This window comes from Hakea prostrata, chromosome 10, assembly GCF_041222555.1.
Source record: "Hakea prostrata isolate BN-2017 chromosome 10, UWA_Hpros_2, whole genome shotgun sequence".
Lineage (NCBI taxonomy): Eukaryota > Viridiplantae > Streptophyta > Magnoliopsida > Proteales > Proteaceae > Hakea > Hakea prostrata.
Genome location: NC_142609.1, coordinates 46,401,618 through 46,417,108, shown reverse-complemented (window position 1 = coordinate 46,417,108; position 15,491 = coordinate 46,401,618). Strand labels below are relative to the sequence as shown.

Genomic DNA, 15,491 nt, shown 5'->3' with positions numbered 1-15,491 from the left:
GTGGAATCCATTGTATTGTGGATCCCATAGTAGATTTTATGTGGCTGGTTTGATTGGCCCTAAATTGGTTTGGGGCGGGGTGGGTTCCTAAAACCAACCAAATAGAATCCAAATCTCTGGATCGTGGAATCCATTGTACACTAATTGTGGATCCCAGAGATTTATGGGTAAGGGGAAATCCGAGATTTCAAAAAACTTCAGCAAAAAAGCAATTTTTTGGATTTGATTAGTTTGCTGGTTTGAAATCCCTAAATATTTCAAATTGTATTAGACATTTTCATACAAAGATATAAGAAAACTTAAGTTTAGATCATGTCATTTGTGGATTCCCGACATGATAGTTCAAAAAGTGCGGTGGATGCTCTTGTACAAGGAAATATTGGGATGAATGCATAACCAGAAAGAAGAACACAAGAAAAACACAGTGAAGAAATTTAATGTAGTTTGACAAAATTAATTATATCAATCTTAGAGAAATTTAATACTTAATTAAGAACTAAATTTAATAAATTTTAAAATTAATCCTCAAGAAAAAATTAGTAAAAGAAATTTTAGGAATGCGATTCAATTTTCTGTTAAATTTTAATTATGAATCCGAGAAATGATACGAACATCGAAAACTACGACTAGGTCAACAAATTTCCGTCCAAAGCCATTTGTCTTTTTCTTTCTCTTTTGGAGACACGTATCAGCACAGAAGAACCTCCTCATGACTAGGGCCCACTGCACAAATACCAGAAATAATGATGTTTATTCCCCCATTGTTCTTGTAATAATTACTCTGGGAATTTACGATAGAGACAACAAAACGTCCATCGCATAAAAACTAAAAAGTTACTTTGGAGTTTCGAATTTCAATCCAACGGTATAGGATTTCGGTTAAAACGAAATCATATCTACAGCGTCAGATTAGAATCTGACGTACATGATATAATCTGATGGAAGTGAATGTCACTTACGACTAGAGATAGTATACATGGAATCATCATCTCCGCGGGTTGAAGTGAGCCCCTCAATCCTTGTTCATTTCCAAAACTATTTTGGATTTTTGGATGGTTTCTGATGTTGAACGCTTCGCGGGAATCTCGTGTGAAGTTCTTCTCCGTTCTTTCCCTTTAAATTCCCATTGGCTTTGCTTCCCAACTTCACTCCACCACTCCTCGATCTCCACTGCTTCTCTCTCTCTCTCTCTCTCTCTCTCTCTTCCTCCTCTACCTTGCTCTCACACATTTTCACAAACACCTACCCTGCAAGAAAAATGTCATCTGCTGCCACTCTTCGCTTCCCTGCGACAGCTCTTTTCTGCTACCAGAGGAAATCTCTAGCTCCTCCAGATCTGAACCTGCCTTTCTCAGGTGAGTTTACTCTGAATAAGTTCTGACGCACTTCTGCTTGAGTTATCGGAGTTAGTTAGACGACAACGTCAACTCCTGCGTGAGTAATCGGAGTTAGTTAGACAACAACGTCAACGATCACAACTACTCTCTCTCTCTCCACGATCACAACTATTCCATTGCGGAAACCTAATGTTCTTCAGTTACATTTCATTGCCGATTTTGATTCTGATAGTTTCGTTCCTCTTTATACTTTTTTTTTTTTTTTTTTCCTCTTTCCGGCAAAAAAGTTGAAATTTGTTGCTTATAACTTGCTTTAATTTTTCCGCATGCATGACTGTCACTATTCTGTATACTTAATTGCATGCGCTGGACATTAGAATCTGATGATCCATTATTACTGAAGATCGACAGGAGCTTCCTCCAAGATTTTTACCAGAATTTGGCTTTCTCATGATGAAAACCTAGCGTTTGAGTTCTGAAATTTGGATTCTTTTAAGACAACAACGAAGCTTCTCTTCTTCTGAGAGAATTAATTTTCGATTGTTTCCTTCGAATTTTATTATTATTATTATTTTTATTTTTTTTCGGGCTTTGGAATAAAATATATATTCTTTTTCTGTTCGGTTGTTTGGACTTTGGAGTGGCCTTGGACCTTCTAGCTTACTTTGCCTTTTTTTTTTTTTTTTTGGTAAATGGCTTACTTTGCTTTCTTTTACCCACTTTTTCCTCCTTTTCGATCTTTACAGGAAGCATTTAATTTCTGAATATTTGGTTAATTTAGGTCTCTCTGTATTATGATACGGTTACTTTATATCAAATACACTCATATGTGGGTCCCACAGATTTGATCCTGACCCCACAGATGAACCAGTTGACTGCTTTTCTCTTTATCTCTCTCTTTTCTATGCTCTTTTCCCAAAGCGGATAGATGTTGACTTTATTGATTAAGATTTCCCTCAACTAAGTCTCTCTTCACCAATGTGACGTGACGCCATGATTCGACTTTTGTGTGTAATCAACTTTGAACTTTAACCTTTGTTGTTCATTGTCTGAAATACCCTCAAATGGCTAACCAAGTTGATAATACATGAAGAGATGCCATCTTCTTCACCATCCATGTAAAGAAAGAGTGAAACTCCTCTTCCCACCTAGCTTTCTGTGGTAACCTTCACATCTTTGATCCAATAGATGGTGGATTCAAGGGTATGACCTGTTTGATTGTGAGCTAGACTAACACTAGTTCTAAACAAAGCATGGATAGAGAATCCAGATTCATAGTTGACTACAAAGTATTCTTCTGTCAATTTTTGAATTAAAATTGAAATTTTAAATACTTGGCATATTGCAGCGAGCAATAGAGAAACTCACAATCTTCTCCTTGGCTCAAGATACAATACTTTACGCAAAACTTACACTCGAGGTAACAAAAATCTCATCGCCCTGACTCCATGCATACAATATACCCATGAATCATAGATGCAGATGCATGCTTAAGCTCATAATGATTTATTTTATACATATATTTTTTTGGGTAATCATAATGATTTAGTTTTAACAGTCTATAAAGATGTGTTCAAAAGTGGCCAACCGGGAATAGAGAGGCAAGAGACTTTCCTAGGTGACAAAGAAGTTGCTTCTAAGGTAATTGATATTAATCCTTAGCATTGATGGATTAGTTCAACTTAATTTTTTATTCTAATTTCTGTACAAATGATTTTTAAGTATAAATTTCTAACATGGAAAAAGCTATTGGATGAAGGTTTACTTCACAAATGAAAAAGAGGAGAAGATTCAATCTATTAAATTGATGTTAGCATCAATGGAGGATGGTGAAATTAGCATATCAGCCTATGATACTGCATGGCTTGCACTAGTGGAAGATATTAATGGAAGTGGATTTCCTCAATTTCCTTCTAGTCTTCAATGGATTGTGGAGAATCAACTCCCTGATGGTTCTTGGGGTGATAGTATTATATTCTCTGCTCACGATCGGATTCTTAATACTTTAGCTTGTGTCGTTGCGTTGAAATCATGGAACATTTATCCTGAACGATGTGAAAATGGTATATATACATACCACCAAGTTGAATTTCTTTTTCCTTTTGATTTTCAAACGATCAAAACATATTCAACGAAGCTTAAAAAAAAATCCCCAACCTTGAAAAAGTGGAGGAAACGACATTATTTCTTAAAGAACAGTATTTGCAAGAGGTTTGAGCTGTGATTTGTTCGTGTTTCTAGGTATGATATTTATTAGGGAGAATATGTCAAAGCTTGAAAGCGAAAATGAGGAGCACATGCCCATAGGCTTCGAAATCGCATTTCCTTCCCTTATGGAAGTAGCAAAGAGACAAGGTTTACAAGTTCCAACAGATATCCCAATCATACATGATATATATGCCAAAAGAAATCTAAAGCTCACAAGGTATTATAGAGTTTCATAATGAAATTTTAGATAGAATAGCTTACTTTTTTATCAGGCAATAATTATATTTATATATAAAAATGGTAGGATACCCAAGGACATGATGCATGTAGTGCCCACAACGCTCCTGCATAGCTTGGAAGGGATGGATGGTTTGGATTGGGAAAAGCTTCTGAAGCTACAGTGTGAAGATGGGTCATTCTTGTTTTCTCCATCATCCACTGCTTTCGCACTTATGCAGACTAAAGATGAAAGATGCTTAAAATATCTCAAGAAAGCTGTACAAACATTCAATGGTGGAGGTAAAGCACTTGTCTTTAATTCTTCCTTTTTCTGCTAACTTTTTTCATGTGTTTGTGGTTTTTAGACTTAATATTCTTAAGTTCTTATTCTCTCTTGCAGTTCCTAATGTTTATCCGGTGGACTTGTTCGAGCATATCTGGGCTGTGGATCGCTTAGAACGCCTTGGAATTTCTCGATATTTCAAATCAGAAATCAAAGAATGCCTCAATTATGTCTTTAGGTATTATCATCAACTCTCAACTACTCTAAAAACTAACCTCAATCATGCCCTTAGGTGTTATAATTCTAGTCTAAATCTAGGTTGTTTGTGGTTAACCCATCATGTCAGTCCTCTTAATTAACCATTTGGGACCATTTCCTAGCCAAGCTAGAAAGGGTTTCTATGTGTTCTCAAGTCGGGATTTTCTATCCATCAAGTAATAGTATGCGTTTTTCTACTTCACAATAGAGGCAGGACTCACCTCTGAGTACGGGTAAAATGAATGAAATATAGAATCCCTACTAGTGAATCCCACATGGATCCCACCGCTATTATGAAATACAGAAGCCTTAAAAGAAGCACACAAGTCTTCCCTGACGAAGAATTGATCCAGACTCTGCATTCTCCAGTATATCAAACTATACCATTAACTTCTATAAATTTTTATCAGATATTGGACAGAGGATGGGATATGCTGGGCCAGAAATTCAAGAGTTCATGACATTGACGATACAGCCATGGGATTCAGACTTTTGAGATTACATGGACATGAAGTTTCACCAGGTAGAAATTTATTATAATTGAACCCCCCCCCCCCCACACACACACAACTAATTAATCCTAATTAACAAAATTAATGTTCATGTTACAGATGCATTTCGGCATTTTGAGAAGGGGGGAGAGTTCTTCTGCTTTGCAGGCCAATCAAACCAGGCCATTACTGGAATATTTAACCTGTATAGAGCTTCTCAAGTTCTGTTTCCAGGTGAGACGATTCTAGAAGAAGCCAAGGCGTTTTCATCAAGATTCTTGAGAGATAAGCAAGCAGCCAATCAGCTTCTAGATAAATGGATAATCACTAAAGATTTGCCTGGTGAGGTATATAATATGAACTAGATGGATGCACACTTGACCTTTAATCTTCATACCGCACTTCTTAATCAATCATGGGATTAGCATTAATGAAAGTTAATTAACCTTTATGCTTTCTATTATGATTAGGTGGGTCATGCTCTTGACTTTCCATGGTATGCCACTCTACCCCGGGTAGAAGCCAGGTTCTACATCGAACAATACGGTGGAGATGATGATGTATGGATAGGAAAGACGCTTTACAGGTCTTCTTTCTTCTTATTCATTTTAGTGATTATATAAAATTTTAAGATTATAATCTATTATTTGCTTAATGTGATCAATGGGAGATAGATTAAAAGGTTTGATTACGTATTCCATAGCTTTAAAGCTTTTGGCACAATGATCAATTACCTAACATTGCTAGAAACTTGAAAACTGCCAAAATATGTGCCTTACATAATCTATCCGTTCTTTGATGGAACTTATAATTAAGAGTCAATGAGAAATAATGAGATAATTATTGCTTTTATGTGAAACCTTGATACTAACTACAAATTATGAAAACATAGGATGCCTTATGTTAACAACGACGACTACTTGGAACTTGCCAAGGAAGATTTCAACAACTGCCAAGCGTTACATCAGCTGGAGTGGACTACCATTCACAAGTAATAGAGAACTAAAAACCCTAATTCACAGATTTACGTAGCACTTTCGGGGGAGTATCTACTTGATGATGAATTTAATGTTTATGCACCTAGGTGGTTTACAGAATGTGATCTTGGGCAGTTGGGTGTGGGAAGAAGAGAGCTTCTTGAAGCCTATTTTGTGGCCATGGCCAGCATATTTGAGCCTGAGAGAGCGAGCGAGAGGTTAGCATGGGCAAGAACATCTGTGCTAATGGAGGCAGTTAGGTCTTACATGGAAAGAGCTTCCGTGGATCAGAAAAGAGAATTTGTCAATCAGTTCAATAATTCCACCCACAGTTGCAGCAGCAATTTCGATACTCATGAAACCAATAATGTTGAGCTCTGGTAAGACAATTTGTCCAACGCGATCTTTCAGAATTTCCTTTCATGCATGCGCCCTTTACCAGCTCTTTTGTCTTGTTTCAACCGTGTAAACGATAAAAAAAAATATAGAATTGAAGCCTTCTTCTTCTTTTTTTTTTTATTATTAAATTTGGTTGCTGTTAATTAATTTGCATCAAATCCTTGGGCAGGGTGACTAGAAAGCTCGAGAGAAAGACGACAGGAAAGAAACTCCTCGAAGCACTCCTCGCCACCCTAAATAGTATTGCAGTGGAAACCCTGTTGGCACATTGCCAGGACATACGGTGCCATTTGTTTTGCACGGTAAATACATCATCTTTTATAATTTTAACATTATTTACGAACAAGAATATGAGAGAGGATTCAAGATTTAATGGAAAAAAATATTACTACAAGGAAAATTTCAAAAAATTAGAAAAGAAAGTTTCAAAAACTAAGGACGCCATGGCCTTCTTGACCCCAATGTAACTTCACTCATGGAAGAACACAAGCAAAATACATATGAACGAATTTATCATGTACCATAAAAATATTTACGTCTATCCGACAAATTTTTTTTTTACCATATCCTGAAAATTTCATTATTCTCATACCTTTCATAGTGTTATCTTGTACTTGCCTTATTTTCTAGGTTCTTCTATAAAACTATTTACATGAAACTCAAAACTCTAAATTTTATATATTTATAATTTTATCCATTTAAAAATAATTGAACTAAAACTCATTTCAATAATAATATTTGCACTTTAATTATATGTGAACTTTAATGATGAGCATTAATTTAATGCGCAGCACCTGCTGCCGTCGACGGTAGAGTTTCGATCTTGACTGTCTATTTCGATACGGTCAACATTGAAATCAACCCCTACCGTAGACTACACAGTGCTACACAGCACTGAAGTTGAACCCACAATACGGACCCAAACCCAAGCCATCAATATCTTTTGGCTTTTGTTGTGATTGCGACTTGTTTGTTGGTGCATGGCTCTGGTGCGCAGTGGAGCAGCTGGCTACTTTTGTTGTGCCCGGAAGTACTAGCAGAAAAGAAGTATGAGTCAACTGCTAATGGAAGAAGATCATCAGTAGCAGAAGGAGGTGAAGGAGAGCTCTTAGTGCGCACTATAAACCTTTGTGCCGGACTTTCCATCTCAGAAGAACACTCATCCCACCCCCACTACCAGCGTCTCCTCCACCTTACCAACTCAATCTGTCACCACCTTCGTTTGCTTCTTGTTTCCAAGGTACTCACGCCCTCCATTAATGAACTGAATATTTCTCTTCCTCCACCTTCGTCTTCTTGTAATTATTAATTTTTCTATCTTTTATGCTATGATGTGATCTTTCAGGGCCACAGCAAGAAGGAAAGCATGTTTGGTGTCCAAATAGATCCACTAATGCAGGAACTGGTTCAACTTGTTCTCCGGAACTCTGATGGAATTGACCCTGAAGTCAAGAAATCTTTCCTCACAGTAGCTAAGAGCTTCTATTATGTCGCCCATTGCAACCGTGCCACCATTAATCAACACATTGCCAAGGTTCTATTTCAGAGTGTGGCTTGATTCTGTTTTGTTTATATGTTGTTGTATTTTATCTATATATATATTTGTGAATAATTTGTTTTGCAACAAGGCGTTGCCCTTATATATGTATATGTTTATATTTTCCTTCAACAAATTAATGTTAATATTAAGGTGATTTGGCAGTTTGAGCAAAGGATTGTGTTTAACTATTGTTTAAGATGGCCAAAAATATATGGTTGGGTCTCATGTAACCATTCCCCACCCCCACTATGACATGTCTCAACTTGATACCATAATTAATACATTTATTAGAGTATATCCATCATGATTTATTTTTTTTGATAAGATTCACAATAATTCTGTATGTATTATTACATACTGAATAATATCAAATAATTCCTTTTAGGCAAACATTAGGATCATCTGACTCAAGTAATCCGAACGCCAAACAACTGACTTTTAAATGCTTCGATTTAATTGCAAGACAATTACATATTTACTAGCAAACCAGAGCACCAACAGAAATGGAGAATTTTTTTTCCCCCCCCTTTTTTTAAGACTATAAATGACCTACATTAGACTTAGGAATATAAATAATTATCTTCTTTTTTTTTTTTTCATGAAAATTATATGCATGTACACTTAGTAGCTCCTTGCATGGTCTGACATGTCGGTCCATGTTGCCGTGTCGTACCATGGCAACACGGTGACTCGGGCGATATGTCGCCAGATGTCGGCTGACTTTTGGCATCGAACCCCTGTTTCGAAGAGTATTTCAAGTCATTTTGACCTGAAATTTGACATGTAGCCTAATTTGATGCCAAGAAACACGTTGGGGGTGTTATTCTAACCTAAAACATCACATAATCTAAAGTTTATAATTAGCACATGTCCGGCTATATGCGGGCAAAACTGGAAGTTTGAAAAATTCATATAAACTAATGTAAACAGAACACAAATACACAACTAGTAAATAGATGTACTAAAATAGTAAAATTTGCAATTCATTATACAATTATGTTGAGTATGGCTCATGCTTCACATATTGTTATGAACGGACACGGGGTGTGAGGGCAGCGCCCCCGAAGCCTATAAAGGTCCTATGTCACCTTGGCAAAAATCGAACGAAAAATCGGTGATAAACGAATGAAATACTGTTATATATGACGAATGTAACGATATATTACTGATTTTTCGGCGATATATCGCCAACACAGGGCGATATATCGCCGATATATAGTAAATATCGTGTCGCTGGAGAGAGTTGTGTCGGCGATATATCGCCGACACAATGTACCATGGCTCCTTGCGTTCTCAAATGTCGTGTTCCCTACCAACTAACCAAAATATGAACCCAATAAAAATAACAATTAAAAGAAAAGAGCTAATCAAAGTTTTTAGTGAGCTAACCTAAATTTTCCAAGTACATGTACATGAAAAAAAAATTACACCATTAAACTTTTATAATATCCATCCATCTATAAAAATGATAAACAGAGATCTCATCTAAGATTTTTATTGACTTAAGAGAGAGAGAGAGAGTTAAATATATGATTGATCATGTCATGTAGAATAAATTACCAAAAATGAAATAATATAATCTTTCAATATTTAGAATGTAGATATCTATATAGCAGGAAAAAAGAAAAAGCTTTGTAAAGGAGAGAAGTTAAAGAAGTTAAAGGTAGCACATAGCCACTATCCGACAGAAAAGCTTATCTGATAGAGAATTATTGGATGGATTCTTTAACTTTCAGATAAGATGTGATCTGGGCAGGGAATCAAAATATTTAAAAGTAGGGCAGGTTTGAGAATTGGGTTTGAGATGGTTACTTATTCTGACTCAACCAACTGCATGCAGTCATTGAAAAGCAGCATTCTTGAATATGTATGTATTACAGCCCTGAAAGTGTTCGAAGAAAGTTGTCCAAGAAAGAATGTCTCTCTTTCTATAGTTTTAACTGGTTTGACATAATGGGATTCGCTCATATCTATCTTAATTGTATCCGGAAAATGGCAGACAACTTCCCACATGAGAGCACATGGTAGCAGGTGACATTCTGGTTCCTCCTTTCTTGAAGCTGTTGCCATCACCCATCAGTTAACAAAGCAAGCTCACACTGAAACTGAATCATATTCCACACTTTCTTGATTCGCTTGTCATGGGACAAATTGTCCTTCTTCCAGTACAACCCCTCATGGGCAATGACCACCTTTTCAGTCACTTCCAGTTGCATAAAACCCCACTACGAAGAGAATGAGATCAATGGGGCCGGCCGGGATGGCCTTTTTCTCTATTCTTCTTGGCCGAATTGCACTTTTTAGTGCTGTTACTGGCCCATTTCTGAATTTAATGTCATGGTTTCAACTTTCAGTCTTAGTTAATTTGGCACTAGCCCATGACAAGACACTGTATCATTGAGGCATCGATGATCATGATCAAGGCAGATTATGGGTAGTTTGCTAGGTCCTTGATCAGTGCATCAAAACCTCAAAAAAAAAGAAAAAAGTTAAATCACCTTTAACTATTGTCTTATCTAGTCTGCCCCCATTAGCTCCATGACCTCAGTGACAAGATCGAAATCAACTCCCGCCAGCTGAAAGGGACAAAATAGTAAATGCCTTGTCATATGTGACAAGGCAAGTCATTTCTGTTTTTCTTTTTTGATTGGTAAAAGGCAAGTCATTTCAGATCATGTACAAAGGGCCAGGAGAGCTTGCTTTTTTTCTGAGTTCTGATCTTAATTGCCCAAAGTACAGGTAGGTTGTGATCTAATCAACAATAATAAATCCAATATTTACTCTACATATCATGCACAGTGACAAACACGCCACTGAAAAGTTTTCAAGGCCTGCCACACAAGATCTCTTACTGATCAAAATACTGGGAGAGTGGGAGGTGGATCATCTGAAGAACCGACAAATATGATAATTTGACTTGGATCACCAGTGGTCATTGCTCATTTGTAGTGGACAAATTTCTTTCTTTTTTCATTTCCATAAGGTAAAACATCTCAAATAAAAAAAATGGTCTCCCTTACATTCATTGCTCATTTCTTTTGAAATTTATTGAGCTTTCGTGTGAATGATGAAAGATACATTATGAATTCTCATCAATTTGATTCCTTTTAGAATTCAGAATTTCATCTAAATAACTTGTTAATCTTGAAAAACTTCTAAGCGTTAGATTTCTCAACAACCCTTTTGGATGCTAGTATATGCATGAAAAAAATAAATAAATAAGAGAATTTACTCTAAAAGAATTTAAGGACAAGAAGTGAGACAAAAGCACAACCATGCAAACAAGAGCAATATGTTAAAAAAAGGGGAGAGGGGAAATCATTTATGTTATTCCTTTCTTATTTGAAAAAGTTACACTATATTCACTAAGTATAAAAGCTTAGTTTCATATCGAAAGTATACATGTGGTATATTATATATCAACCATTCTACGATCTATGAGCTCAGTTGCCTTACAGAATTCAGAAGTCGTTTGTGTTTTATGTGAATATAATTTCATATCCAAAGAGGAGATCAAAAACAGAAATACATTAGGAACAATTAAATAAATGTAGAATAAAGAAAAGCTTATAAACATTTATTGAGTGCAAGAACTACAAAGATTTCTTAAGTCCTAGCTTGGTTATATCTTTTAGGACTAAGTTTTAAGACTAGATTTGCGACTAGGTCCGACATCTCCTTAGCTTCTTGCAGGACAAGAACAATCCTAACTTAAAGATCTTAATTAACATCCAATCATTCTTAATTAGATTCAAATTGATCCAAATGGCCATTGAACATGATATGGTAGAGTACAGAATGCATGGGCCAGAAAAGAAAAAAACCATTAATTACATTAAGTATATATGTATATATATGGAAAGAAAAATGCCATGCCAAAAAAATTGGAATCTATGATCTTGAACCATGATTAATTCATATGCACCACCCAATCATTCAAATCCATGATATCTCCACATTTCTAACTATTAATATAGTTGTCTACTTATATAAATGTCAGTGACATTAGAATTGAAATACAAGAAGGTATTGAATTTTTTTTTATATCTTTTTCAATTTCTAATTATCTGTTACTTTTTTGAAATATTAATCAAAATTTGGTTGGTATGATTCTTTTTTTTTTTAATAAATGATGTGACAAATGTTAGAATTTTATGTCATATGAGTCGAATCAAATTATTTCATGCAGTGGGGTGGGGGGAATCTTAACGTAGAAAACATTTGTATGTATGTAGCCAAATCTTATCTTCCTTTCATATTTTTTTTAAGGAAAATTTGCTTATCTTTGACGAAGTAAAATAATCACATATGATTATAGACATTTCCATTGGCATCTTGCTCAATAATTTGAGAAAGCGTCTCTAGGAGGTTCATCGAAGAAAATATAATTCATTAACAAGCGAGCATGCTTCCATTAAATATTCAGCTCCAACATTTAGCTTGTGCACATTGTGATGAGATCCACATTAAACAATCACCGACCCAAATCTTGAATATCCTCAATTAATTCCACGAAAATTTTGTAACAACCCCAAATCATGGTGATAGCAATCAAAGAATCTAAATGCATTAAAGCTTCCTTTCATATTATATGCATAAACACATCAATTATACGGTTAAAACCCATAATCAAGTGGTGAGTTTCTTTCAAACCCATAAATTTATTTAATTTTTTCTTCCACAATCTAATTTACAGTTTAATTTGTTGCAAACTTTATCCTTATACGGCTTTACTCCCCCACCTTAAACCTTAAACTACTAATTTTAAGAACCCTAACGAGGAATACTAACATGACCACGAGATTGATGTTAATTAGATTACATTTGATTTGTTTTCTAGGGTTAGGTAAGTAATGACGGTTAATTAAATGTCTCTATGTATAATGCATCATTAATTAGGATTACTAGACATATAAAAATATGAATTATGTCTCTTGGTTTTAGTCCTTGGTGTGGGTTCCCATGGAAACTAAAATAAACCCTTAAAAGTTAAGTTGATACACTCAGACTCACGTGTGCTTGTTTTGACTTCAATAATCGAGAATCTGTTTTATTCTCTTAAAAAAATTTTAGGATAAGTTTAAGGATTTAGATATTCTCCTATGACATTTAACTACTCTATCCATTTACGGAATATGTTCCTCACACGTTAAGTAAGGAGTTCAATCTTTGTCAATTTCGGATCACCTACCCATCACAAGAACACACAACTTGGATGACGAAGAACTCCCTTGAATTTCATCTCCATTTTGTTGGCATTCAAAGGTGTGGGTCTCGTCTCTGTAATGTTGTTAAGAAGTGTCAGGGAAGCACATTGTTCTCCCCTGACAGTGAACTCATCCAGACTCATCTTTATCTACATCTCGATCCGTTAGTCCAAATTACCTCCTCGTCAGGGAAGAACAATGTGCTCCCCTGATGCTTCTCCAACACATGATAGTGATGAGACCCACTAGAGATCTCACCTCTAAATCATGTTATCAGTATTCATAAATAGGTCCCACCACTATTAAGTGATGGCAAAGCATAAGAGGAACGCAATGTTCTCCCCCTTACACAGAGGTGATCCAGATTAGCTCTCTCCATTGTTGCAGTGAAAATTAAGACTCTCATACCCCATAGACCTACCACCTACAAACTTGAAGCAAATCACATTCCTCAGTTCTCTTCTAGCCTTCAATGCATCATGGAGAATCGACTCCTTGATGAATCTTTGGGGTGATCATTTAATATTCTCTGCAATAATCGGATTCTTAATACTTCAACATGTGTGTGCATTGAAACCATGGAGTATTTTGATATTATCTCAAGAAAGCTTGTTTCCACCATCATCCACTGATTTAGCTCTTGATGCTTAAATTATATAAAGAATGCTGTTCAAAAGGATTAATATAAAGGCTCATTTTAATTAGTCTTCATTAATCTACAACTTGATTGCATGTACGTGTGGTCTCAAGAAATTTTGATTAGAACTATATTAATAGCTAGAAGAGACAACAAGGCATTGAAGTAGAGACGAAAGTGTTGACATGACATTCATTCGCAAATCTTAGGGAATCTGATCTTTCCTCCCCCACTTCACATGAACATTTTTTATAGTGAGACAAGTTAGTAGGTTGATCTACTCCTTCCAAATATTATCTATTTTTGAACAGATTTTCTTAGTTTGCACCAAATAAAACCCACAGAATCCATAATTATGATCTTTCTTCCCCCACCTCATATGAACATTTTTTATAGTGAGACAAGTTAATAGGTTGATCTACTCCTGCCAATTTTTTTCTATTTTTGTACAGATCTCTATAATTTGCACCTAATAAAACGCACAGAATCCATAATTATGTATATTAGGATCGGATCAATTATAAAGTATTGTTTTAATAATTTTTTGGTGTTACACTTGAAATATGTTTGGTGGCCAATCAAATTGTAGAACAGAAAACCATTTAATATAAACAGGAAAATTTTCCTATAGTCATCAACATTGTAGAAATTACTTAAAATTTTTATAATATTTGGAATCATATTCTTTTTAATATGATTTTAATTGTTAAATATAAAGGTTTTCTATATGTAGAAGGTTTAATTCCATAGTTATTTTGTACTTTAGCCCAGTGGTTGCTGGAGGGATTTGGCCCAAATATGGTTAATTACAGTCTATAAAGGCCCAACAGGGTCCGTTAGAATCAACACAAACCAATAAAGGCCCAACAGGGTCCATTAGAATTGACGCAATCAAAAAAGCCCAACAGGGTCCATTAGAATCAACACAAACCAATAAAGGCCCAACACGGTCCATTAGAATCAACACAAACCAATAAAGGCCCAACACGGTCCATTAGAATTGACGAAAACCATGGTCCATTAGAATCAACGCAAACCAAAAAAGGCCCAACAGGGTCCACTAGAATCAACGCAACCAAAAAAGGCCCAACATGGTCCATTAGAATCAACACAACCAAAAAAGGCCCAACATGGTCCATTAGAATCAACACAACCAAAAAAGGCCCAACAGGGTCCATTAGAATCAACACAGCCCAGCATATCCCAATCAAAGTCTATTAGGGTGGGCTTAGGCTGGGCTGATCTGATAGGATTGGGCCTGGATTGAGACTTTCCATCCCACAAGCCACAGTTAGAGTGGGCCTACTCAGCCCAAATACGGCCCTATTTCACCCCATCTCCAAACCCATATGTAATCAGCTTCAATTAGCACCTCCATTGATGATTTTTTTCAAATAGTTCCTTAATTTAAAACATTTGCAAACTAAGCAATTCAACCCATCTCCAACCTATAGATTTGTCGTTGTTGGTTCTTATTATTTGTTTTTGTAAGTTTCTTGATTCTTATTCACTTTGATAAAACATTGTAAGGTGGCTTCAATTGTCATTCTACTAGCAATTGCATAGAGGAGTATGTCATCACTTGCACTAAACAAAACCAACTGTATTGGCATCTCCCCAGTGGTATCTGACAGGCTTTAATTTGTTCTCATATGTCACATAAATACTACTTTCCTTGTATTATTTCTATTTTCTAGTGAGATCTGATTCGGATTTCCCTTTTTTTCACATTTGTATTTTGGGTTTATTGGAAGATTTCTTTGCTTCTCGGATAATGGTGGATAAATGGAGTACACCAAAGAGACTCAAGCCCTGAGATTTGCTTGTATTATTGAACTACTCATGATGCTTCTCCATTAAGATTTTCGTGACAAACCAGCTTAAGTTATCATATTTTGTCATATGCCTGTTCCAGTTAGGTCTTCTTCAAATTAG

At 35.7% G+C, this 15,491-nt stretch overlaps 1 protein-coding gene across 2 annotated transcripts; it reads left to right on the top strand.

Annotated features, from left to right (window-relative positions):
- The first annotated feature begins 1,075 nt into the window (after positions 1-1,075).
- On the top strand, positions 1,076-7,974 carry LOC149003457 (ent-copalyl diphosphate synthase 5-like). 2 transcript variants are annotated; one of them, XM_089137844.1, is made up of 15 exons: positions 1,076-1,355; positions 2,686-2,757; positions 2,905-2,978; positions 3,097-3,400; positions 3,579-3,762; positions 3,850-4,064; positions 4,165-4,285; positions 4,716-4,828; positions 4,917-5,143; positions 5,267-5,382; positions 5,689-5,787; positions 5,881-6,153; positions 6,342-6,474; positions 7,170-7,412; positions 7,518-7,974. In XM_089137844.1, the coding sequence occupies exons 1-15, from the start codon at positions 1,259-1,261 to the stop codon at positions 7,728-7,730; spliced, it is 2,484 nt and encodes an 827-aa protein (XP_088993970.1). In that variant the 5' UTR covers positions 1,076-1,258; the 3' UTR covers positions 7,731-7,974. The 2 variants fall into 2 exon arrangements, with proteins under 2 accessions (XP_088993970.1, XP_088993969.1); XM_089137843.1 differs by having other exon boundaries at positions 1,077-1,355; positions 2,896-2,978; positions 7,518-7,973.
- The last annotated feature ends 7,517 nt before the right edge of the window (positions 7,975-15,491 follow it).

What these genes read in the sequence shown, in the direction of transcription:
- LOC149003457 (XM_089137843.1), top strand. Translation starts at nt 1,259, where the DNA reads ATGTCATCTGCTGCCACTCTTCGCTTCCCTGCGACAGCTCTTTTCTGC. An exon ending in ACGCAAAACTTACACTCGAG is followed by an intron (nt 2,758 to 2,895) that starts GTAACAAAAATC and finishes TAGTTTTAACAG; the next exon opens with TCTATAAAGATGTGTTCAAA. An exon ending in GGTGCCATTTGTTTTGCACG is followed by an intron (nt 6,475 to 7,169) that starts GTAAATACATCA and finishes TCTGGTGCGCAG; the next exon opens with TGGAGCAGCTGGCTACTTTT.